Source organism: Cetorhinus maximus, chromosome 3 (assembly GCF_964194155.1).
Source record: "Cetorhinus maximus chromosome 3, sCetMax3.hap1.1, whole genome shotgun sequence".
NCBI classification, from domain to species: Eukaryota; Metazoa; Chordata; class Chondrichthyes; order Lamniformes; family Cetorhinidae; genus Cetorhinus; species Cetorhinus maximus.
In genome coordinates this window covers 54,746,542-54,772,863 of record NC_135881.1, presented here as the reverse complement: position 1 = coordinate 54,772,863, position 26,322 = coordinate 54,746,542, and the positions used below count along the sequence as shown (strand labels likewise).

Sequence of the window (26,322 nt, the reverse complement as noted above, 5' to 3'; positions counted from 1 at the left end):
CATGACATTCAAGAAGAATAGGAAGCTAGGTAAAGGTGGAGGGGTAGCATTGTTAATCAAACAGGGCATTGCAATAGTTAGAGATGGCCTTGATTGAGGAGATCAGGATGTAGAATCTGTTTGGGTGGAGATGAGGAATGGTAGGGAAAATAAGTCATTAGTTGGAGTGGTCTGCAGGCCCCCTAATAGTAGCCGCAGTATAGGACAAAGTATTCAAGAGAAAATATTGTGTGCTTGTGATAAAGGGACGGCAATAATCATGGGTGATTTTAATCTATACATAAACTGGAAAAATTAGATTGGCAATAGTAGCTTGGATGAGGAGTTCTTAGAATGCTCTCAAGATAGTTTCTTAGAGCAGCATGTTTGCATAAATGGGTCTTTTTCTGATTGGCAGGATGTGACGAGTGGATTCCCATAGGGGTCTGATCTGGCAAATGAAGTTTATTGTGGGAAAATGTGAAGTTGTTCACTTTGGCAGGAAGAAAAAAAAAGCAGAGTATTACTTAAATGGAGAACAGCTGCATAATTCTGAGGTGCAGAGGGATCTAGGTGCTCTAGTACATGAGTCACAAAAAATTAGTATGCAGGTACAGCAAATAATTAAGAAGGCTAATGGAATGCTATCCTTTATTACGAGAGGGATTGAACATAAAAGTAAGGATGTTATGCTTCAGTTATACAGGGCATTGGTGAGACCGCACCTCAAATACTGTGTGCAGTTTTGGTCTCCTTATTTAAGGAAGGATGTAAATGCGTTGGAGGTGGTTCAAAGGAGGTTTACTAGATTGATACCTGGAATGAGTGGGTTGTCTTATGAGGAAAGGTTGGACAGACTGAGCTTGTTTCCACTGGAGTTTAGAAGAGTGAGGGGTGATTTGATTGAAGTTACAAGATCCTGAACGGCCTTGACAAGGTGGACATTAAAAGGATGTTTCCTCTTGTGGGTGAGTCCAGAACTAGGGGGCACTGTTTTAAAATTAGCGGACGCCTTTTTAGGACAGAGATGAGAATTTTTTTCTTTCAGAGGGTTGTGCGACTTTGGAACTCTCTGCCTCAGAAGGTGGTGGAGGTGGGGTCATTGAATATTTTTAAGGCAGAGCTAGATAGGTTCTTGTTAGGCAAGGAATTCAAAGGTTATCAGGGTTAGATGGGAAAACATAGAAATCGAAACGCAAGACAATCAACCATGATCTTATTGAATGGTGGAGCAGGCTCAAGGAGCTGAATGGTCTACTCCTGTTCCTATTTCTTATGTTCTTATATCCTTTTGGAGCCCTGTCTTCACCAGTGCCCACCTGGGCTGGAAGCAGTGAGAGGTATGCTCATGGCTGCACTTTAAATATGGCGCCCGGTGTGAGGCAGCAGCGAGGTGATGGCGCAGTGGGTGAATGAGAGCTCACCTGCCATCGAAATGCTGCATTTCCCGGGAATGCACAATTAATGTGGCAGGATTAGGGTAATACAGCGTGAGAAGCCGCCATTGCGGCCGGCGGGTAAAATGTCGTGTTTCCCACCCACTACTACACTTACTGCAAATCTAGGATGATTCCACCCTTGTGTGGGATCTTCTGAAAGCTTTCTGAAAAGCCAAATACACTCCATCCACTGGTTCTCCCTTGTCTATTCTGCAGTTACATCCTCAAAAATCTCCAATAGGCTTGTCAAACGTGATTTCCCTTTCATAAACCCATGTTGACTCAAGAAAGGGAAATGATATTGTTCTTGACAGTGGATCATGTTAATTCACTAAATATTAAGTAAATAGAATTCATCCAGCAGCATGTCAAATTGAGGATTTGAAACAAGTGTTTTTTAAATTTATGCTATACGAATGGAATGATTTTGAAATGAAGCAATTGAATAATTATTTTTGTATTCTCTTAAATGGTAGGAATGTTCATCTATTTCAAAGCAACTTCAGAACATAAAGCAAAGAATACAATTCAACTTGGCAGTCCTATTTTAAAGAACCAATTAGCCAAGGGTCTTCCATGTCAGGTAATTATGTATCAGTCATTTCTAGGATGCAGTTTGTTTAAATATGAAGCCTGATGAGAAGAAACTAAAACAAATTACACAAGCAATTAAGGTGCACCAAGACACTCAAACAGAATAATTAACAAACCAGCATACAGCAACAAGTAGAATTTTGAAGAGTTTGTTAGCTTAAACTGGCCCTCACAGATTTTAGAGCAGCTGGTGGTGAGGATCTATCTCTCATATCTCTTGCCATTGCCCTGTTTTCTGGTACCACAGGCCTTGTTCCCCAGCTCATGATTATGTAGGATATAGGGATGAATTCTCATGGGTTTTCTCCTGTGCAGCTGCCGTTACATTGGCAGGAGTTTGTCCATTGGCTGATTTTATGTCAAATTATAAGTCAGATCTGAAGGATCCCCAAGGAACTTTGCGATCTATTTTTCTAATGGAGATAAATGTGTTTCGTGGGATGAAGATGTGTTTACCATGGTCTATTATGAAATGAAATGCCAACAAACCTGTTGTACAAATGCAGTATCCTGCCAGCACACTGTAGGTAATTTACATTTAGAGTGGCTATATGCATTGGGGCAATCTTCCTCAGGTTGCCCTGCACAAAATAATTTCCATTGCCTTTCAGGCCCCTCTAGTTATCAGTCAGTCTGCAAACAAACATGCCTATAAAGCTCACATTGCCACTACCCTTACTCTTCCCCTTAATTTCCTCTCCCACTGTACCCGTTCATTTCTATTTTAATTTCTCTTTTTCATATTTTTCTACTGTTTTCATGTTTCACCCTTGTTTATCTACAAAAAGAATCCCTCTATTTCTTTTAATATTTGTGCTACAGCACCACATGGAAAGAATACACAGTTGGGAAAAGGTGGGATGTTGAAGTTTGTCAGAGATACAGATGTTGCAGGAGGCAAAAGCCATCAGTGGCATTGAGTTTACTAAGACACTGGCATCTCTTTCAATTTCATCGTTAGCTATCTCAGCAACATTCATGAAGTGTGCATGTTGCCTAATTTCCTTCCTATATGCAATATTTTTACACGTGGGATTTTATGCATGGGATTATAACCTTAAAGCCACTCCAGGGCATCTACTATTATACTACACTTTACATGATTATACTACAGTGGCCATCTGATCTGAAAGAAAAAATATTGGCATTGAAATTATGAAGTTCCGTTTTCTATTGTTTTAGCAGAAGGGTCAACCCCTTGAGAGGGCTTTGAGACAGAATTGTGCACCATTTCCCACAATATGATTTAAGAGCACATGAACGTAAGAACATAAGGGCAGGAGTAGGCAATATAGCCCCTTGAGTCTGCTCCGCTATTCATTACGATCATGGCTGCTCTTCTACCTCAACCCCACTCTACCGCCCTATCCCCATTTCAAGGCCTAAGCACAAAAGGCGTTATATAAATAATCAGAGGCTTCTGGATTAAAAAAAAACTTGTTAAAACCTTAGCTGCTTTATGAGTGAGTACATGCTGTACAAAAGGATTGTTGAACATGTGCAAGAAGGATGGCTGTCCTCAGCAGTACATTATAGACATCCTTTGACACACTCGTTCTCACTACTTCTAAGATGAAGGATATTTGACTGCACACGTAACATAACCCCTAGTGTTAGAATTTTTAAATATGAACTAGTGTGCCTAGGGAAGGGTTCGGCCTGGCCATATGGCTCCCTATAGATACCAGCTTTGGACTACATTTGCTGAACTTGTGTCAAATTGCAGGATTCTTTGTGTTTGATATTTTAAGGGCTGGATTTTGGGCACCGGAAATTCCAGCCCAAAGTCAATGGACCTTTTGCTGGTCCGTCAAATTTTCCGTCCCACCCGCGACGATTCCCACATCGGGCGGGAGAAGAAAATCCCACCCTTTGACTTAGCACAAGGTATCTGTGCAGCCATGTTGTAAATCATGGCTTATTTAACCTTACCCATAATCTTTCTTCAAATACTTGACTGGCACGTGGATGTCATCTACCATCAAGAGACTATGCTTTATTCCTTGTAAGTTATGTCTCAAGAACAGTAAAAGTGAATGCGAGCATGCCAATCTTATTAGTATTGAAAGATGAAGCTGTGCAATCTGATATGTACAGTACATGAAATGCTTTCCTTCTTAAATTCCACCTTATTAACAAAACAGTTTTGAATAACATTGGCTGTAGTAATTCTAGAATTTTTCACTATTGGAGCTATACATATTCTCGAACATTAAAAGCTTTCTGTTAAATAAAGTGGTGTGCTTCATCTGAAGTTGATGAAACATAGAATTGACAAAGTAAGAACATTCTATGACATTCTGTAGCTAAAATTTTTGTAACCAGTTTCAAATTATATCTTGTGATATTAGAAGTAATTTTCAATCAAAACTTGCAAATGTTTTTTCTTGCTTTTGCTGTTGTCTAAGTCCAATTTCACAGTGCGTTGTGTATGTTCAGTGATCTATATTAATTCTCTCCAGCTCAATCTCATACTGCAGAAAAAGTGTAACATGGGCTTAAATGATATCTACAAAAATGACTTCTATACAAAAGAACATCCAAATGAAAAGTTCGTTTGTATGCTGCACATGTACAATTGTAAGAAAGATTGTTGGGAAGTGAGCTCTTTGCAGTTTTACAGAATAAAATTAAGTTTAGCAAGTGTAGGTTGACAATGTATGCCGAATGCTCATTATGATGATATAAAATTAATGTTACCATATTATCACATACCTGCTGAAATATATTGTCTGGCACTCATTCTCAGAACCTACTTCTCGACGCATAGGGCTGAATCTTCCACTCGGTTAGTTAAAATTCGATTGAGGGGGTAGGGGCACATTTCAGAAGCATTTTGTATGAGGTTTCATGAAGACTTTATAAATTAAATAAATTTTTTCAATAAAGTTCATTGACATGGCTCAGCTTATGTGACACTGTCTTAAAAATTTTTCCTTTATTAAAATTTTTGGAACTTAAACTAATCTCCCTGAGGCACAGAGTGCAGGCCCCGACTCAGGGAACCCACCACCACCCACCACCCCGCCCCCCCCCCCTGCCCACACAGGGAGTGCTGATTGCTTCCGGGCACGCGTCACGCTGGTTGGGCCTTAATTGGCCTGCCCCCGTAAAATGGCGGCGTGGATCCAATCGGGAACACTACATTCCCACCATGCCCCTAGAACCCCTATGACCCCCATCCCTATGGCCCTTCATAGACATTATGCCAACTTAGTGCCAACTCATACCAACCCATGCCCTCCACTCGCCAACATTTGCCCTTACCCCTCCATGTCAACTCACCTAGTTTCCTTTGACAGTTCTTTGATAGTCCCTTGACAGCTTGACAGTTTTTTAACATTTAATTGACAGCTTTGGCAGTTCCACTCAGTTTATGCACTTTTCGCACACAATTACGTTTACTTTTAACAACCCTAAAGGGTATCCTACTTCTCCCAAAGATGTCCTGGGATCCTATCCAAAGGGGTTCCTTACTTCTCCAAACAGATACCCTGGCTATCCAAATGAATCCACCAAGTTCAAACCTGCTCTTACCTGGTCTAATCTGCATACTTGGGGGTTCACATTCCTGACCTGCCAAAATCCCACTTCAGTGGGGGCAGCTGGGGACTTAAATGGCCAGCCTACTCTGTAAACCATGCATGGGTGAATGCCAGCCCAACTCCAACCCCACCCCCGCTAAAATAGGAAATGCTGGATTCGGGGCAGGACTTAGAATTTCTGGCCATGTCCGGGATGCTCGCTATGACGGAGAGCCATAAAAAGATGTGCCTAGAGGAGATGTGAACGATAAACAACTGTCATCCAAAAGCAAAAACAAGAGTAAATAAAAGGAAACAAAATGGGGGCAGAGATTATGGTCTGAAATTGTTGAATTCAATGTCGAGCCTGGAAGAATGTAAATAGCTTAATTGAAAGATGAGAGAGAGGCTGATCCTCAAACTTGGGTAAGCTTCATTGCAATGCTACAGTTGGCCAAGGACAAAGAGGTCAGAGTGAGAGCGAGGTGGAGAATTCAGACCAATGGAGGCTTGGGTTATGCTTGCGGACTGAACAGGACGCCTCTGAGCAATGATCAGTTAGTGACCTGGGCCAGGATTTTTCAGTTGGCGTGCGGGGGTGGGCCTGACACACTGGCGTGTAAAATAACACATGATGATGTCGGGCGTGCATCCCGACGTCATCGCGCTGTCTCGCCATGTTTCGCACGGCAGGCGCGCACTGGAATCGGCTGCGTACCCGCCGATAATTGAAGGCCTATTAAGGACATTAACTAGGTAATTAATTTCAAGCTTACGCTGCGTAAAATGGTGGTGCGGAGGGTGGTGGTTGGCTCTACGACTGCTCCCACCCACTCCCACCCGCTCCCGCTGCCCCCGCTGCTCCCACTGCTCCCGCCCACTCCCGCCCATTCCTGCCTACTCCTGCTGCTCCTGCTGCTCCCGCCCACTCCCGCCCGCTCCCACCCGCTCCCACTGCCCCGCCCGCTCCCACTGCTCCCACCCACTCCCGCTGCTCCCGCAGCTCCCGCCCGCTCCCGCCCGTTCCCGCCCATTCCCGCTGCTCCAGCCCATTCCCGCTGCTCCTGCAGCTCCCGCTGCCCCTGCTGCTCCCGCTGTACCCGCTGCTCCCGCCCGCTCCCGCCCATTCCCGCTGCTCCTGCTCCCGCTGCCCCCGCTGCGCCCACTACTCCTGCTGCTCCTGCTGCTCCTGCCCGCTCCCGCCCGCTCCCGCTGCCCACACTGCTCCCGCTGTCCCCGCTGCTTCTGCTGCTCCCGCCCGCTCCCGCTGCTCCCGCCCATTCCCGCAGCTCCCGTTGTCCCTGCTGCCCCCGCTGCTCCCGCTGACCATGCCCACTCCCGCTGCCCCGGCTGCTCCTGCTGTCCCCGCTGCTCCCGCTGCTTCCGCCCGCTCCTGCCCGCTCCCGCCCATTCCCGCTGCTCCAGCCCATTCCCGCTGCCCCCGCTGTCCGCGCTGCTTCTGCTGCTCCCGCTGCTCCTGCTGCTCCCGCCCGCTCCCGCTGCTCCCGCTGCTCCCGCCCTCTTCCGCTGCTCCCGCTGCTCCCGCTGCTCCCGCCCGCTCCCGCCCATTCCCGATGCTCCTGCAGCTCCCGCTGCTCCCGCCTGCTCCCGCCCATTCCCGCTGCTCCAGCCCATTCCCGCTGCTCCTACAGCTCCCGCTGCCCCCGCTGCTCCCGCCCACTCCCGCCCACTCCCGCCCGCTGGCCCCGCCCACTCCCGCCCGCTCCCGCTGCCCCCGCCCGCTCCTGCCCACTCCTGCTGCTCCCGTCCACTCCCGCCCGCTGCTCCCGCCCACTCCCGCTGGCCCTGCCCACTCCTGCCCACTCCCGCCCGCTTCCGCTCCCGCTGCCCCCGCCTGCTCCCGCCCGCTCCCACTCCCACTGCCCCGCCCGCTCCCGCTGCCACAGAGCCTGCCCGATGCAGGAAAATTTTGGTCGCGTTCACAAGTAAGGACATTCCTTTGTAACAATTGTTCCCAGTGTATCATTAATTGCAGAAGCTATTACCCCAGGGATTCAGACCTGGATTAGGAATTTTTCAATGCTCCTATACACAGTGGATTTAATTTATGTTATAACTTAGTTATTTATTCAAAGTATTCTCTTTCATTTTGAACCAGATAAGGTTCTGGTACCAGATGACAGAAGGAGTTAACGTGTCAGTAGATATAAGGACCACAGCTGGAGGACATATGAAAAGAGCTGCTGACCTTACTACGCCAACCAGCAAAGGTTGGACAAAATTAGAGATTTCTCTGGTACCCAGTGGAGCAGAGACTTTCCAGGTGAGGAGACCAAAGTGGCGAGAAACTAACATAAGAATAACTAGAATATATAGTTATTTATAACTGCTACTGCATTTACTGTCCTGGGAAATCTGAACTTTGCTTTATTTATTCAGGTCAAAAGTGAGTAATTTAGGAGCAAGAAACAAAATATAATAGAGCTGTGGAATAAAGTACCAGGCAAGGCCATTGAAGCAGACAATGAAATGTGCTTCGAACGATAACAGAAAATGCTGGAAAAACTCAGCAGGTCTGACAGCATCTGTGGAGAGAGAAAAACAAAGTTAATGGGCAGAATTATCTGCCTGTTGGCAGGTGATGTGGGAGCAGGCGGGCGCGGGCGCGGAACCGATCACCTCCCACGATCAGGCCCGCGCCACCATTTTACGCGGGCGAGCCAATTAAGGCCCACCCAGCATGAATCGCAGCTCCCTGCGAATCATGGTCAGTGGAAGGGCTCCCCAGAGCGCTGCTGGTGAGCAGGCCAGGCAGGAGGGTAGGGCAGGGGGGCACTGTGCCCCTCGTTTTTCTGACGATTGTCTTGCTGCCCTCCTCGAGGAGGTGGCAGCGTGGCGGGAGGTCCTCGTACCCCAGGACGGGAGGAGGAGGCCCCCCCCCACATGACCAAACGTGCCTGGGAGGAGGTGACGGAGGTCGTGAGCTCCCGCAACATGGTGTGGCACATCTGGATCCAGTGTCACAAGCGCTTCAACAACCTGTTGCGCTCGGGAAGGGTGAGTACCATGTTGGCATTGGTCACCTAACCCAGCAGGTAGGCTTTCCCCTGTGGCGCCCCCACTCAGTCTGAGTGTAGTGACTGCATTGAATCATTGGCGGCCTGTGTCCTTCGCTGGGTGGGCCAGCAGATATTGTCCATGCCTAGGTCACCCTGAGAGGGTGGTGAAGAGATGGGCTCTGCACCCACAGCATGTGGTACACTGAGACCCACATGACTGTTTTGGGGGCAACCTGGAGGAGCTGCACCTAGGCGCAGTGCTGGAACTCCAGGACATGCCAAGGTCAGGGTGATGACAAGCTGGGAGGGGAGCTTGAAGGTGGTGTGGCACCGATCAATCTGCTGTCCTCTGCACTCCATGTGCTTGTGCCTCCTTGCCATGGAAGGTTAGACCATGTGGTGCCAAATGTGATACAGGCAGCATTTGGCCAAGGGGGTGAGGGGGTTGGGACAGGCCTGGCATCTTTTTTACAGAATCACAGAATCACAGTGCAGAAGAGGCCCTTCGGCCCATTGAGTCTGCACCGACACATGAGAAACACCTGACCTACCTACCTAATCCCATTTACCAGCACTTGGCCCATAACCTTGAATGTTATGACGTGCCAAGTGTTGGTACTTTTTAAAGGATGTGAGGCAACCCACCTCCACCATGCTCCCAGGCAGACCAGACAGTCACCACCCTCTGGGTAAAAAGGTTTTTCCTCACATCCCCCCTAAATCTCCTGCCCCTCAGGAGGGCGTGCGGGAGCATCTGGTGGCGATACATGAGGCTATGCTTCGCTTGGTCTCCATTGTGGAGGAGCCCACATGGACCATCACCAATGCAATGAGCCTCATGGCCAAGCACCATAAGACCATAAGACATAGGAGCAGAAATTAGGCTATTCGGCCCATCGAGTCTGCTCCACAATTCAATCATGGCTGATAAGTTTCTCAACCCCATTCTCCCGCTTTCTCCCCGTAACCTTTGATCCGCTTACCAATCAAGAACCTATCTATCTCGCCATGTGTCCTCCATGGAGAGAGTGGCGACTCTCTTGGAGATGCTCCTCCAGGAAACCAATCAGGGCTTCCTGGGGATGCGCTCAGTCCAGCAAGCCTCACATCGGCATTAACCTCAGCTGGTTAGTGCCAGTGTGGGAGATGGTCTGGGCACCAAGTTTCCCAGCCGGTGAGCAGGGAGGTCTGAAGCGACCTCACGTCGGCGCAGCAGCTGCCTGTCGTCTCTGCAGGCTCCTCTCAGGGCACTCCAGATGAGGGCAGCAGCTCCTCCGCCCCTCTGCCAGTAATCATTGCAACCGGTGAGGCTGCAACGACTGGCGAGATGCCAGCTGTGGAACTGGCAGCTCCCTCTCAGGCAGGGCCAGCACAGTCTCCATGGGCCAGAGGACGTCCACCAAGGTCATCGAGGCCAACAGCTACAGGACAGCAGAGTGAGCAGGCTGTCTCAGATGCCACTCCCAGCGAGGGGGCAGCACCCGAAAATGTAAACATAAGGCACCTTAGGCACAACATGGGTTTATCACTGGTGCTTTTGTGTTGGCCCGCAATGAGGTCTTTATGAGTTGCTGTGATGTTTAACACTTTTGTCATTTTGTTTTCTTAAGTTCCTTTTCAGACATGTCACCATGGCTGAGGGTGCCTCTTTTCTTCTGCAGGTGGATGGTTACCAATAATGTTATGAGTGATTTGTGGGACATTCAGCTTTATTAACAAGGCTCTTATTTAATGTTCCTATCCAGGCAGATTTAGCACTCAGGTATCGAGTATGAAGCCTGCAGCCCAGGCTTGACCTGGTGGCCCATCTGTGGTGTGCTAGCTGAAGGTTCATTGGATTAAAGCCTCCCGGGTGTCCCTGCCTCCCTGGAGTATGCCCGGGTCAGTGTCTACCCCCTCAGCATTTCCCTGTGCGTGCTCATCCTCGGACTCACTGCTGGACTCATCGTGTGCAGCTGCAGCCACTGCGTCGACATCTTTATTGTCCACAGCGTCCCCCCTTTCCAGCGCAAGATTGTGCAAAGCGCAAAATGCAACCACTATCAGTGACACACGATCTGGGGGGTACTGGAGTGCGCCCCCCTGAGTGGTCCAGGCATTGGAAGTGCATCTTGAGAAGATCGATGGCTTTCTCCACCACAGCCCTTGTGATGCCGTGGCTCCTGTTGTACCGCTGCTCAGCTTCTATTCTTGGATGGCGGAGAGACGTCATGAGCTACCTTCGAGGGGATAGCCCTTGTCACCCAGCAGCCATCCATCCAGCTGGGCTGGAGCACTGAAGAGCCCTGGCAACTGGGAGTGTCTGAGGATATAGGCGTCATGGGAGCTGCCTGGGTACCTTGCACAGACTTGTAGAATCAGCATCCTGTGGTCACACACTATCTGCACGTTCATGGAGTGGAAGCCCTTCCTGTTGACAAAGGCACCGGGCTCACCTGCTGGCGCCTTGATGGCCACATGTGTGCAGTCTATTGCACCCTGGACACGGGGGAAGCCAGCAAAGGCCGCGAAGCCTCTGGCTCGCTCTCTCTGGCTTGCCTGGTCCCAGTGGAAGTGGATGAAGTCAATGCACGCCTGAACAGAGCGTCTGTAACCTGCTTGACACAAGCACAAACAGCTGATTGAGAGACACTGCAAAGATCACCCACCAACCCCTGGAAGAAACCAGAGGAATAGAAGTTGAGGGCAGCTGTGACCTTTAGAGCCGTTGGTATGGGGTGTCCACCCACACAGTTAGTGGAGATCTCAGGCCCAATCACCTGACAGATATAGTTGATTGTCTCCCTTGAGATGGAGCCTCCTTCGGCACTGCACCTCAGACATATTGAGGTAGCTGCTTCGAGCTCTGTTTACCCTGGCAGCAGGATAGTGGTGTCTTCTGCGGCCCCGTCCGCCTTGGACTACCTCTTAGCTCTGCGCCCCTTGTGCCTGCACCTGTCCTCCCAAAGGTGGCTCCCCTGGAGGCTGAATGTGCACTCCTGGCCTCCTCCTCCTTCTAGCCCTCTCTTCCTCCTCAGAGGAGGTGCCTCCAGTGGAGAGTTAAACTCCCATTCCCAGGCTAAGGGAAGGCTTCCTGAAACCTGCAGGTCCAAAAAGATTCTTCACTGCAGAGTGTTGACCTGAAGGTTGAGAGTCCAGTCCAAGCAGCTGGGATGTGTTTTGAAATATTGCAGATCACACAGGCAAGTATCAGGAACTTTGAAAAATCAAAATTTGACAGATCACACTCGCGACCCACTGAGCCCTCTTATCTCATCCGTGGATGAGGTTAATACAAATGTGTCCTACCTGCCTGCCCGTTGCGTCCATGCGCCGACCCGAAGGTCTCACAGGCGCCAAAAAATCATCGTCAATTTGCGCCTCAAGGGCCTTAAGTGGCCCATTAATTAATGGCGGGTGTGCATCGGATATCATTGCGCACCCGCCCAATGAAATATTGCGATGGCGCGCGATGACATCGGGCGAGCGTCATTTTACACGTCGGCGTGCACGTCCCACCCCCACACACCAACAGGAAAATTCCGCAAATTCTGCCCAATGTTTTGAGTCCTTATGACCCTTCTTCAGAAGAAGAGTCATACGGACTCAAAACGTTAACTTTGTTTGTTTCTCTCCACAGCTGCTGTCAGACCTGCTGAGTTTTCCCAGCATTTTCTGTTTTTGTTTCAGATCTACAGCATCCGCAGCATTTTGCTTTAATGAAATGTGCTTAACAGACGGCTGTATATGTATTGCTGAAAAAATAGACATGTGGAAGTTTTTCACCTTGCACCCATCAAGACACTTCGCAAGAATACCATGTCTCTTTTTTCAGCAAAACTCAAGTTCTGCACTACCAAATGACTAACTGTATAGGTGTTCCTGAAGAGAGGAAAGATTGAGGGATATGGTGGAATGGACTTTTTGAACCAAATTGTTTTTTCCTGTTTGCCTATCCATCTATCTATCTATAATCCCTAATTTTAACAACTTGCTACAGCTCACAAATTTTATACGTTCATACTAACCCTCATGCATGTGTCTCCACATGTTTTTTTAAATATTTGCATTGTGTGCCACCTTGGCTCGGTTGGTAGCATCTTTGGTGTTCCAACCCCATAACAGGGTTTGAGCTCATCATCTAAGAGGATAGTCCAGTGCAGAATTGAGAAAGAGATTAAATTTTTTAGAAACCCTCTCTAGTGGATGAGACATCACATTTCTTCCAGCGCAGGTCCCATGGCGCCATTAGAAGCGTTGTGGGCAACATTCCTCCTTCAATCAATTTCAGCAAAGATTAACTAGTCGTCCACCTCATAACTGTTTAAGGAGTGTTAGATTGGCTGCTGCATTCACCTGCAGCAATACTTTCTAAATGGTGAAAGGCTAGAAACAGTGGAGGTCCAAAGAGACTTGGGATTCAGCTCCATAGATCATTGAAATGTCAGGAACATGTACAGAAAATAGTCAGATGGAAGTAGTGCCCTTTATATCTAGTGGACTAGAATATAAAGGATTAGAAGTTATGCTCCTTCTATGCAAAGCTCTAGTTAAACTACGCTTAGGCCAGGATATTTTGGATGGAGGGGCTTCCCATCCTGCCATCTGAAAAGTCAGTGGGGAACACATCCCTGCTGGCACTATCTGCCCTGCAGCCATTCCACACTCAAATGAGCATTAATTAGCTGCAGGCGGGACTCCTGCCCCTCACTCGGGACATCAATGATAGTTTTATGGTCACCACTACTGAGTCTGGCTTTGTATTTCAGATTTATAAGTCCACCCACTGCCATTGTGGGATTTGAATCCATGACCCCAGAGATGGGCTTCTGGGTTACTAGCATAATGACATTACCGCTATGCCACCATCTCCCCCTGAATTCAATTACGCAGTAGAATATTTTCAGTAGATATCCATCAATTATTAAAGTAGCATTTATCTTAATCCCTGAGTGAAAACTACAGATTTAGCGAGATGGCTCTGTCCCAGTTAAAAAGAGAATTATCACCTTGAGAGATGTTCAAGTGAGTTAAGCGAATCCAAAAATCCAATGTTTACTCACAATACTGATAATGTTTCTTGGGGCTGCATAACTAATTTCTTACTACAGGGGTGATATCTTTAATTGTAATTAGGTTCAGCCCTTTATGTTCCAAATACAGTTGGATCACTATTAATTTTTAAGTAGATCTGTTATTTCTAACTAAGGTCTGGGCCTTATCAATTCTAGGGAAGCCAAGCTGTGAGGACTTGTGATGGTCAATTTTTCATTAGTCATGTGTCTGTTTTTTAAGATTATAATATAGTGAGTCGTTTGGTAGTACGGAACTTGCAATAATGCACTCATCAGGACAATTTGCAAGAATGTAAAGGGAAGAACAATTGCAGTATAAATTGTTGTTCCCTTTACATTTGATATTCTTGTGAATTGTCCTGATGAGTGTAAGATGAAAAGCTTCAACAACATGTGTCTTTTTCAGCAATATAATGATTTTGGGTTGGGCTAGCTTGTAAAAATTCCAGTTGACTGTGGTGTAGGATTATCAGTATAAACTAATTTTATCAATTACTCCACTGTAGTGGCCTCCATGTCAGTTTGCAAAAAAAAGTGTTATTCTGTGACTTTGGGTGTGTATCTCTCCTATCAGGGATTCTCTTATTAATGTTAGGAGTGGCAGAGTGAACTACATTTTGAACCCTTTTTATTTTTTTGAGTTCTTGTTTATAATAAAATAACTCTATTAACCTCTCATTATGCCCAGATATATTTGCATGAATTCATTCACAAGATTGCAGATCAGAAATAAGAACAGAGGGGCAGGAGTAGGCCATTCAGCTTGCCCCACAAACAGACCCCTATAGTGATAGCATTACTGAACCAGCCATGTGTTTTTACAACAATTGATGATAGTTTCATGGCCACTATTACTGAGACTAGCTTTCAATTACAGATTTTATTAATTGAATTTAAATTCCACCTGTTATCAGGGTGAGATTTGAACCCATGCCCCCAGAGCATTGGCCTTGGTCTGCGAATTACTAGCCTAGTGACATTATCACTGTACCACCATCTCCCCTAAGCAAAACAGGTTGAATCACCTATTATGGCTATTGGATAGAGAAATGCATATGCAACTTGCGCCTACTTTGATGATTTTTAAAAATTATTCATTCATGGGATATGGGCATTGCTGGCTAAGCCAGCATTTATTGCCCATCCATCCCTAATTGCCCTTGAGAAGGTGGTGGTGAACTATTTTCTTGAACTGCTGCAGTCCATGTGAAATATGTACACCCACAGTGCTGTTAGGAAGGGAGTTCCAGGATTTTGACCCAGCAACAGCAATATATTTCTAAGTCAGGATGGTGTGTGGAGGGGAACTTGCAGGTGGTGGTGTTCACATTTATCTGTTACCCTTATCCTTCTAGATGGTAGCAGTCATGGGTTTTGAAGGTGCTGTTTAAGGAACCTTGGTGAGTTTCTGCAGTGTACCTTGTAGATGACACATGCTACTGCCACTGTGCATCAGTGGTGGAGAGAGTGAATGTTTGTGGATGGGGCTAATCAAACAGGCTACTTTGTCCTGAATATCAATTTTAAGAGAAAGCATCTGGATTTAAACCAGTGATCTTGTAAACTGTAGTCAACTGTGCTAGCACTGAGTTATACCTCTTCACTAATCTCATTGAATGGCAGAATAGGCTTGAGGTGCTAAATGACCTATTTCTGTTTCTTCGTGTCTATGTTCCATTTTTGCAAGAAAGCAAGAATCCTGTTTTGAATTCTTAATGAGTTGAATGTGCTACTGAAACTAATGAAAGGACAAATGGATTGGAAATAGCATCTGATCCTTTGCGAATTGTGAAATGGGAGAATATGATAAGGAAAGAAAGTGCTGGAAGTACTCAGCAGTATTTGTGAAGAGAAAAACAGAGTTAATGTTTCAAGTCAAATCAGAACTAAAGGAAGGTAGAAACTTGGTGGGTCTTATGCTGTTGATAGGAGGGCGGGGAGGATGAACAAAGGAAAGGTCTGGGAGAGGGTAGAGGCAGGAGAGAACAAAAGGCAAAGGGAGTGGTAATGGTTATAGTGAAGAAACAAAGCATTTGTTCATAGTAAGTGTGAATGGCAGAATAATGAACTTCAACTGAAAGCAAAAATATGAAAAACAAGCCTCAGATTATTGCCAAAAACACAGAATCAAAATGGGGGACAGAGTTCACGGTCTGAAATTGTTGAACTCAATGTTGAGTTCAGAAGGCTATAAAATTGTCTAATCAGAAAATGAGGTGCTGTTCCTCCAGCTTGTATTGAGTTCACTAGAGCACTGCAGCAGGCTGCAGAGGGAGATGTGAACATGCGAGCAAGGTAGTGAATTAAATGACAAGCAACTGGGAGCTTGAGGCCACGCTTGCAAACAGAGCAGAGATGTTTCGCAAAGTGGTCACCCAAACTGCATTTGGTTTCACTAATGTAGAGACTACATAAGCAGCGAATAAACTATGCTAAGTTGAAATAAGTAAAGATTGAGCCTTGGACAGAGAGGAGAGAGGAGGTAAAAGGCAGGTGTTACACCTCCCACACCTTCCCATTTGCTGTTCCTCCCCCTCCCCTTTTCAACAGCATAAAATCCACCCTATTTCAACCTTCCATTTTGAAGAAGAGTCATATTTGACTCAAAATGTCTGTTTCTGTCTCCACAGATGTTGTCAGACCTGCTGAGTATTTCCAATACTTTCTGTTTTTTTTATTTCAGAATTCCAATATCTGCAGTGCTTTGCTTTTTAAATAATAAGGATTTTTAATGAAATGCTTGAGTTTCTGCTACTTAAATTGTCATGGCTACATAAAAGAAAACTGAAATGGATGACGCAGTGGTCTAAGGCTCTTGCTTGCATTCCTTACTGGATCTCCAATTATTCTGTTCCATCATTCTGAAATAATGAGTATTCCGTCCATGAAAAAAGGGGCTGGAGACAGAGTGGAAATCAGAATAAAACTTCTCTAAGTCGTTCTAGAACACCTCCTTGCACTGATTGTTCCAGAGAAGTAAGGCAGACACTCTGGCAGCAGATCACTTATTCGCCCTTTAAGCTGTAATGTGCATGTGATCCTAAAGGCTGGGAAATGGAAAGGAAAGTAAAGGCGGTCCTCATATCAAACTGAAGAGAAAGATAATAGTTGAAGAACAAAAAAACAAAATAACTAAGAAAGCCAGAAGTAGAGTGACCACAGGACCTCTCATACAACCCGAAGGATTTGGTTTAAGTGAAAGTATTGGCAGACACGTGAAAGCAGATTGCCAGCTGATCTTCTCACTGTTGGTTTATTGGTCAAGGGTGACAGTGAATAAAAGAGAAGTGTAAAGAAGAGAATAGCTGACTCCTTACTGAGCAGCACCTTGGGATGTTTATAAAGGTGATGTATAAATGTAACTCTTTGTATAAGGAGTAGTACTGTAAAGTGGTGACTTTGCAATTTATAGTACTTGATAGTTAGAAATATAGGTTTGACCAATTGTTTCTCATATTCTTTTGTGACAGATTATTCTACAAGGCAGTGTCTTGGAAGAACCAAATGCATTTTTTGCTCTTGATGACATTAGCTTAACTCCAGGGTGTGCTGCATTGAATACAATCCTTCCTAATTCCATCACAGAACACAAAGGCAAGTATTTAAAGATAATTCATTTCAAGTATTTAATTATCAAGTGGCAAAAATCACTGAATATTGTCATGTTTTCTGTTGTTTTACAGTTATGACAAGTGTCATATTGTTATATAATTCCTAAATAGCCAAGAGCCAGTTATTATGTAAACATATCCCAGGGTGCCACATTTTACTGCTGCACTGCAGTCATGTGCTGAGTAGTCATGCATCGGTCTATCAGTCTACCAGCCACATAGAGAAATGCAAGGAATGCACTCAAAGAAGCTCCTGGAATTTTGGCCTGGATTTTCATCATTGAGGCGGGTAGCAGGAGTCGGGAAAATTCCCGGCTACATACACCTGACTCAGGAGAAAGTTATTGCACTGACAGGATCTTCATTGCCGGGGCATGTGTGGGCTGCAGTTGGGCCAGCCAATGAGGGAAAGAGGTCAGAGGTGGCCCCAGGGGCTGCTGGGTGCCAAGGAGTGTTGTTTAAAAAACCTGTCTCGGTGCTATGGGACTTTGTCCCAGTTATAATGAATAAGTAAGGCTCTCTAGCCCTCACGTCACCCCCCACACACTCTCCATTCCCCATCCATGCCACCTCATGCCCCCAAACCAGGCTATGCAACCCCACCCACCGTGATGGTGCCTCAAGCACCGCATGCCAGGCAATGCACCCCCGCCCACCCCCTTGGCACCTTATGCTCCCTATGCCAAGCTATGGAAATGTCCATTCACCCTTATATACTGTTTACAAACAATAACCTGATAGTGACAACAGAATGTGTAAAAAAAATCTTCTAAATATTCATTCATTCATTACATTCTACTATGTTAAAAAATACCTTTTACTACTGGGTAATAAAGTGTCAATCATCCAGACCTTTTAAAGTATCAATAGATGAAACTACAAGCACTTGAAACCTCTTAATATTGTGTAAATAAACATTGACAGTAGAGATCAGAGAGCCAGGGATGCAAATCAAACAATGTTTGCTTTGGGGCTCAGGTGGCTCAACAGAGTAATGGATTTCTGGGCTCTCAGCCAAACCTCATTATGGGCTTTACAAATAGAGGCATAAAGTATAAAAGCAAGAAGAGTATGGTGGACCTCTTTAAAATACTTGTTCGGCCTCAACTGTAGTAGTGGAATATTGGAGAGAATTTTCCCGCCTGTTGCAGGCTGCTGGCCCGCCGAACTGAAAATCTAAATAATGCACAGTGATGTCAGGATGCTCGCCCGACGTCACTCCACATCATTTTACACCCCGCTCACTGAGCCGAAGATTCAGCCCATTGTGTCCAATTCTGGGCACCATACTTTAGTAAGAAAATAAAGACATTGTAGAGGGCACAGAAAAGATTTATGAGAATGGATCCAGGGATGAGGGCCTTGTAGGAATTTGGACTCTATACTAAACCCCAAAGTAAGTAAATTCTTGTTGAGGAATAACCATTGGAGAAAAGGACAATCACTAATTTAGAATGCAAACTATTGAGGATTATTGGACACCAAAAGTTAATACTTAACATTCCACTAATCGAGGCGTGGCATGTTATGCAAGTTTAACGCATGTCCGTCTGTCAGTCCATGGATCCCAGGCCTTCTGAGGTCTTCTCTTCTTGATTCCTTAAACCTAGTCTCTTGACTTATGACGTCCTCTGTTATTTTAACACAGCTTAACTCTTAACATACATACGAATCTTTTTCAGCTTTAAGACTTCAACTCTAATAAATCCCTCTCTCTCTCTCTCTTTCTCTCTCTCTCTTTCTTCCTTTCTCTCTCTCTCTCTCTCTCTCTCTCTCTCACCCCACCCCCCCACCCCCCTCCCCACCCCCCACCCCCCCAGCCCTCCCCCTCTCTGGTGCAGACAGTTTTCTAACAAAGAGTATTCACTTTCTTTTAAGGTAATTGCCTTTAGCCTAATAGTTGATTCTAACACGGATCAGGATTCTCACCACCTCAATTACAGCCAATCTTCAACCTGTGACAAATACTTAAGTAACTTCTGGGTTTTTATGGCAACCCCTAACCTATGACAATTACCCATCGACTGGCAATGCCCCACACAAGTGCTAACTTCCTACCAAGTGCTCTACTGCTAATCCCTAACTTTTTCTCCAGATAAATGCTCCCGGCAAGTGTCTTGAGAAGAATGCTATCTCCTGGCAAGTGCAAAACCCCAGTGATGCTTCACTAGTTTTATATCCTTTTTGCAGGCAGCTTTTGCAACATGCACTTGTGTCACCACAGCTAACAACCTCTAACCAAATATTTGCAATTTTTGACCAATGGGAAGAGTGTTCTAGGCTTCCCCACAACAATCTAACCTTAACTTGTACCTGATATTTACAATTCTTGATCAATTGGAAGAGTGCTCCTGGCTTCCCCACGACAATCCAACCTTAACTTGTACCCTTTTGACCGAAAACTCATCTTCAGACTATTCTTCTAGCCAATTAGTATTGCAGCCTTGGCTTTTATTTACTGCTATTGATAGACTCACAGGAGCCCAAATGTGCAAAATGTGTCCTAACTATAACCTCAGTTCACTCCTGTGTTTTACATTAAAGCATTATTACATTATTTTGGCACTTTAAGAGATGCCAACTTGAAGACTCATAAACAATCCCCTCCGGCTTTAAACATGCATTACAAATGTACATCTCTAAGTCTGAGTTTGTTTCTCCTAAGCCTTGGATGTTGAAGACTTCACATCAATTGAAAGAGACCAAAGTGAACTATTTACTCTTTTGCAGTTTTAATCTGATTTATATGATACCATCTTGTCATTTTCCTATTTCCTGTAGAAACCTTATAAGATATACTGCTGGATTAAATTTATCCATTATCGGGAATAGACCCTCACATTTAACATTGAAAGCATTTTGCTTCTTTCTATAATTACTATAATTATATTACTATAATTCATGACCATTACTGTATCCCCAATTTGATACCGTTTTATCAAAATACATTTTAGCCTGGTCTTTAGATCTCCCATTATTTCTTGCAACAATTTTATTAACTTCTCACACATACTCTAATCAATTTCAACCATTTAGAGTTACACAATTGATGTGTAGGAGGCGTTATGCCAGTCAATGTCAAATGACCCAGAACCCTCATTAACCTTCCAGTCATGGCCTGATAAGGTGACATCCCTGTAGTCCTATGAGGCATAGACCCGATGGCCATCAAGCAAAGAGGTAACATGTTTACCCATTGAGTGGGGTTAGCCGCATGGCCTTTTCAACGTCTTTGGTAACATTCCATTTCTAGGCTCAACAATCCCAAAAGACTGTGGGTGATGAGATATATGCAACTTGTGCCCAATTCCCATCAACTCTTGTAACTTAGAAAAGACTTCCCCTGTAAAGTGAGTTCCTTGGTCACTGTCGACCTGTATGGGAAGTTCCCACATAAACAACACATCACATAGAAACTTAGACATAGAAACATAGAATATAAGAGCAGAAGTAGGTCATTCGGCCCTTCGAGCCTGCTCCGCCATTCAATATGAATACGCCATATTCCAGTTCTCTCCCCATACCCCTTGAGTCTTTGAGTCCAGAAATCTACCTCTGAAGAAATTTCTCCTCATCTAAGTCCTAAATGGCCTACCCCATATCCTGAGACTGTGACCTCTTGTTCTAGACCCCCCAGCCGGAGGAACCCGTCCCTGCATCCAGTCTGTCCATCCCTGTCAGAATTTTATACGTTTCAATGAGATCCTCTCTTATCCTTCTAAACTCTAGTGAATACAGGCCTGGTCGGCCCAATCTCTCCTCGTAGGACAATCCTGCCATCCCAGGAATCAGTCTGGTGAACTTTCATTGCACTCCCTGTACGGCAAGTATATCCTTTCTTAGGTAAGGAGACCAAAACTGCATACGATATTCCAGGCGTGGCCTCACCAAAGCCCTGTACAGCTGCAGTAAAACATCCTTGCTCTTGTACTCAAGTCTTCTCGCAACGAAGGCCAACATACCATTTGCCTTCTTAACTGCTTGCTGCATCTGCATGCTTGCTTTCAGTGATTGGTATACAAGGACATCCAGGTCCCTTTGTACATCAACATTTCCCAATCTATCACCATTTAAATAATACTCTATCATTCTGTTTTTCCTATCTAAGTGGATAACTTCACGCTTATCCACGTTATACGGCATCTGCCATTTATTTGCCCACTCACTCAACCTGTCTAAAGCACCTTGAGGCCTCTTAACACCCTCCTCATCGCTCACATTCCCACCAAGTTTCATGTCGTCAGCAAACTTGGAAATATTACATTTGGTTCCCTCATCCAAATCATTGATATATTATGTGAATAGCTGGGGCCCAAGCACTGATCCCTGTGGTACCCCACTAGTCACTGTCTGCCACTCCGAAAAAGACCCATTTGCACCTAGGGCAGGACTTTTAGTTCGGCAGGAGCCCATGATCAGCGGGCCCCGAAGCGGCCGGGGAACAAACCCCCGACAGTGATTGGCCCTTGACCGTGACTTCACACCAGCTGGCCAATTAACGGCCAGCCAGCGTGAAAGGCACACTGAAATGCTCAGTGCTGCTCAGGTGGGGGCGGGAGGAGGGCGAGTGCTGAAGTCAGCGTGGGCAAGGGGGAGCGCTCACAAAAAGCTCCGTGACATTGGACGGGCAGTGAAAAACTCCAGTTAATTGCACCGTTAATGGGCTTAATAGCCCTCTTAATTGTCAACAGGTGCGCTTCCAAGTTTAGCGCGTGCCCGCTGAGCGAAATATCGCGCAAATGCGTGATGACGTCGGGATGCTCACCCAATGGCATTGCACACTGTTTTATGCTCCAGCGTGTCGGGCACATGCCCACAAGCCAAACAAAAAACTCTTTGTCTCCTGTCTGCTAACCAATTCTCAATCCATGCCAATATATTACCCCCAATTCCATGTGCTTTAATTTTACACACTAACCTCTTATGTGGGACATTATCAAAAGCTTTCTGAAAATCCAAATACACCACTTCCACTGGTTCTCCCTTATCTATTCTGCTAGTTACGCCCTCAAAAAACTCCAGTAGGCTTATCAAACATGATTTCTCTTTCATGAATCCATGTTGGCTTTGTCTAATCATGTTGATATTTTCTAAGTGTCCTGCTACCACATCCTTTATAATAGACTCTGGCATTTCCCTACTACTGTTGTTAGGCTAACCGGTTTGTAATTCGCTGTTTCTCCCTCTTTCCTTTTTTAAATAGTGGGGTTACATTTGCCACCCTCCAATCTGCTGGGACTGTTCCAGAATCTACAGAATTTTGAAGATGACAGCAAACACACGCACTATTTCCATGGCCACCTCCTTTAGTACCCGGGGATATGGATTATCGGGCCCTGGGGATTTATTCGTTTTCAGTCCCATTAATTTCTCTAGCACTGTTGTTTTAGTAATACTAAATTCCTTCAATTCCTCCTTCTTACTAGATTCTTGGCTCCCTAGTATTTCTGGAAAGTTATTTGTGTCTTCCTCCATGAAGACAGAACTAAAGTAATTGCTTAATTACTTGGCCATTTCCTTGTTCTCTATTATAAATTCTCGCATTTCAGACTGTAAGGGTCACTTCACTGATCTTTTTCTTTTTACATACTTACAAAAGCTTTTACAGTCTGCTTTTATGTTCCTTGCAAGTTTACTCTCATACTCTATTTTTCCCCTCTTAATCAATCGCTTGGTCCCCCTTTGCTGAATTATAAACTGCTCCCAATCCTCAGGTTAGCTACGTTTTCTAGCAACTTTATACTTTTTCTAGCAACTCCTCATTGGATCTAATACTATCCTTAATTTTTTTGTTAGCCATGGCTGGGCCTCTTTTCTTGATGTATTTTTGCACCAGAAAGGAACGCAAACATTAGCTCCTTAAATATTAGCTATTCTCTATCCACCATCATGCCTTTGAATGAAATTCCCCAATCTATCTTAGCCAATTCATGCTTCATACCTTCGTAGTTTCCTTTGTTAAGATTTAGGACCCTAGTTTCAGATTGGACTACTTCACTTTCCACCCTAAAGGAGCATTCTAGCATGTTATGGTCACTGTTCCCTAAAAGACCCCGCACAACAAGATTATTAATTAACTGTCGGCGTGACATCAGTCGTCCCAATTTCTCTGCTCCTCTCACCCACTCTAACCTGTCTCTCTCTGAATTTGCTACACTCCATTCTCTCAAGTCCAACCCTGACATTGTCATCAAACCTGCTGACAAGGGTGGTGCTGTTGTTGTCTGGCACACTGACCTCAACCTCGCAGAGGCTGAGCATCAACTCGCAGACACTTCCTCCTACCTCCCCCTGGACCATGACCCCACCACTGAACATCAAGCCATTGTTTCCAAAACTGTTATTGACCTCATCTCCTCTGGAGATCTTCCTTCCACAGCTTCCAACCTCAGTCTCCCAACCTCGGACGGCCCGCTTCTACCTCCTACCCAAAATCCACAAACAGGACTGTCCCAGCAGACCAATCATGTCAGCCTGTTCCTGCCCCACGGAACTCATTTCTTGCTATATTGACTCCATTCTCTCTCCCCTTGTCCAGTCCCTTCCCACCTACATCCGTGATTCCTCTGACACCCGAAATCATATCAACAATTTCCAGTTACCTGGCCCCCACCGCCTCCTCTTCACCATGGACGTCCAATCCCTCTACACCTCCATCCCCCACCGGGATGGTTTGATCGCTCTCCGTTTCTTCCTCGAACAGAGGCCCGAACAATCCCCATCCACCACTACTCTCCTCCGTCTGGCTGAACTTGTTCTCACACTGAACAATTTCTCCTTAAACTCCTCTCACTTCCTCCAAATAAAAGGTGTGGCTGTGGGTACCTGCATGGGCCCCAGCTATGCCTGTCTCTTTACGGGGTATGTGGAACATTCCTTGTTCCAGTCCTACTCCGGCCCTCTCCCACAACTCTTTCTCTGGTACATTGATGATTGCTTTGGTGCTGCTTCATGCTCTCGTCTGGACTTGGAAAAATTTATTAATTTTGCTTCCAATTTCCACCCCTCCATCATGTTCACATGGTCCATCTCTGACACTTCCCTTCCCTTCCTTGACCTCTCTGTCTCAATTTCTGGTGATAGACTGTCCACCAATATTCATTACAAGCCTACCAACTCCCACAGCTACCTCGACTACAGCTCCTCACACCCCGCTTCCTGTAAGGACTCCATCCCATTCTCTCAGTTTCATCGCCTCCGTCGCATCTGTTCTGATGATGCCACTTTCAAAAACAGTTCCTCTGACATGTCTTCCTTCTTCCTTAACCGAGGTTTTCCACCCACGGTGGTTGACAGGGCCCTCAACCGTGTCCGGCCCATCTCCCACGCATCCGCCCTCACACCTTCCTCTCCCTACCAGAAACATGATAGGGTCCGCCTTGTCCTCACTTATCATCATCTTTTCATTAATGTCCATTTTCTCAACACCTTACCTTCTAAGAACTGCATCTAATACTCATTTACTGTTCTTTGATATATATCAGGATGAAATCCCATCTTAAATCCTGAATTGCAAGCTACAAGAATTACTTTCTTACAATCGTCTTCCTCTAACTCTGTATCCCAGCCTGAAAAACTGATACTGAATGTACAACGTCATCGGACAAGTCTCTGACTTAATAGTTCCCAGCTCCACAAGCCTAATACATTAGGTGTCAAACTGTTCAAAGTTATCCTGTACACTAATATTCCTTCATGAAGATTTGCCTCACACTGTGTCTGTAGTACTGCTACTGAAGCCAAAGCCACTGAAGGAGCAGAACTATCTCCACTATCTTGTAATCTTCCAAATCACTTGCCTTATCATCTGATTCCTGGGACCTAGTAGTCACCACTGAAATTACTACCTGCTGTCTTTCTAGTTTCTTTTTCAACTGCTCAGTCTCTGCTTTACATGGGCTATGATCTGTCTCCCTGGGAGACTGCTTAATTGATTTCCAGAGTGCCCTGTGTACAATTGCTGTCTGAGACCTATGTTTTCCTTCTGACACTGTTTCAATGATTGCTTTGCCTCCTGCAATTCATGCATAACATTTTCTGCTTGTAAACTCATCGTGTTGTGGTACTGTAACACCACTGACGATTGTGCTATGTTCTTTTCTAAATTCTGTATCTTTCTAATCTCCTCTTCCACTCTTACTTTGCACTTCATCCCTTTCTGCACAATAAAGGGCTGCATATGTAATCAACCTTGGAGCCTTGTCTGCTCTAATTTTTTCTTGGTCCACCCATTCCTGAATGAACTTTATCACTTCCTCTAAGGGTACTCTATTCCCCTTAAATGTTCCGTTATTACATCCTGGACTCTCTCTGAACCTGCTCTGCTAATTCTTCTTACTCTTTTCCTCAAGATATCTGCTATCATTGTTTCCATTACAATCACTATAGCTCCTGTTATCCATGTAGACTTATACATCTTAGCGAAGTCTAGCTCTATGAGAGACCCAAATGTCTATACAAATTGTTTAACCTTCACTTTTCCTTGTCTTGTCCCTTAGAGAAGGCTGGTAATCAGGCAATCAACTCAATGTCTGAAAAGTCAGAAAAAGTTCTTTTTATTCCTCGATTTGCCTTTGGAAAAAGACTGTCCCTTTTTCCGCCGTCCTGCTGCAGTTGCCACAAACTGTAGGAATTTGGAATTTAATCAATAATTTAGAATGCAAACTAGCAAGGTTTATTGGACAACAAAGATAAATAACTAACATTCCACTAGTTGAGGCATGGCACGATACACAAGTTGTCAGTCTGTCTTTCTGTGGATCCCAGGATTTCTGGTTCCTTGGTTCCTTGAACCTGTCTCTTGACTCACCCTTCAAAATTTTAACTTAGTCAACTTAATTCTAACACACATACAAATCCGTTGCAGCTTTAAGACTTCAACTGTAGTGGATCCTTCTCTCTCCCTCTCCCTCTCTCTCTCTTTCTGGCAGAGACAGTTTTCACTAAGCTTATGTATAGTACAATTTTATAACTTAAGTCTTATTAGTTACATAAATGTGCCAACAAGTCTAACAGCCTTCAGTTACTTGAATCACTCCATGTGATATCAAGAATTGGCTGAAGGCTCTGCATATTGCAAAGACTATGCGCCTCAACAACAT

The 26,322-nt window shown here is 45.2% G+C and overlaps 1 protein-coding gene across 1 annotated transcript in view; it reads left to right on the top strand.

Annotated features, from left to right (window-relative positions):
• The first annotated feature begins 7,453 nt into the window (after window positions 1-7,453).
• The window catches only part of malrd1 (MAM and LDL receptor class A domain containing 1), a 314,776-nt gene continuing 295,907 nt past the window's right edge, over window positions 7,454-26,322 (top strand). Inside the window, exons 1-3 of the mRNA XM_078535594.1 lie at window positions 7,454-7,482; window positions 7,619-7,820; window positions 17,081-17,204. Of these exons, the coding sequence (XP_078391720.1) occupies window positions 7,454-7,482; window positions 7,619-7,820; window positions 17,081-17,204 (355 nt within the window). The remainder of the gene's footprint in view (window positions 7,483-7,618; window positions 7,821-17,080; window positions 17,205-26,322) is intronic.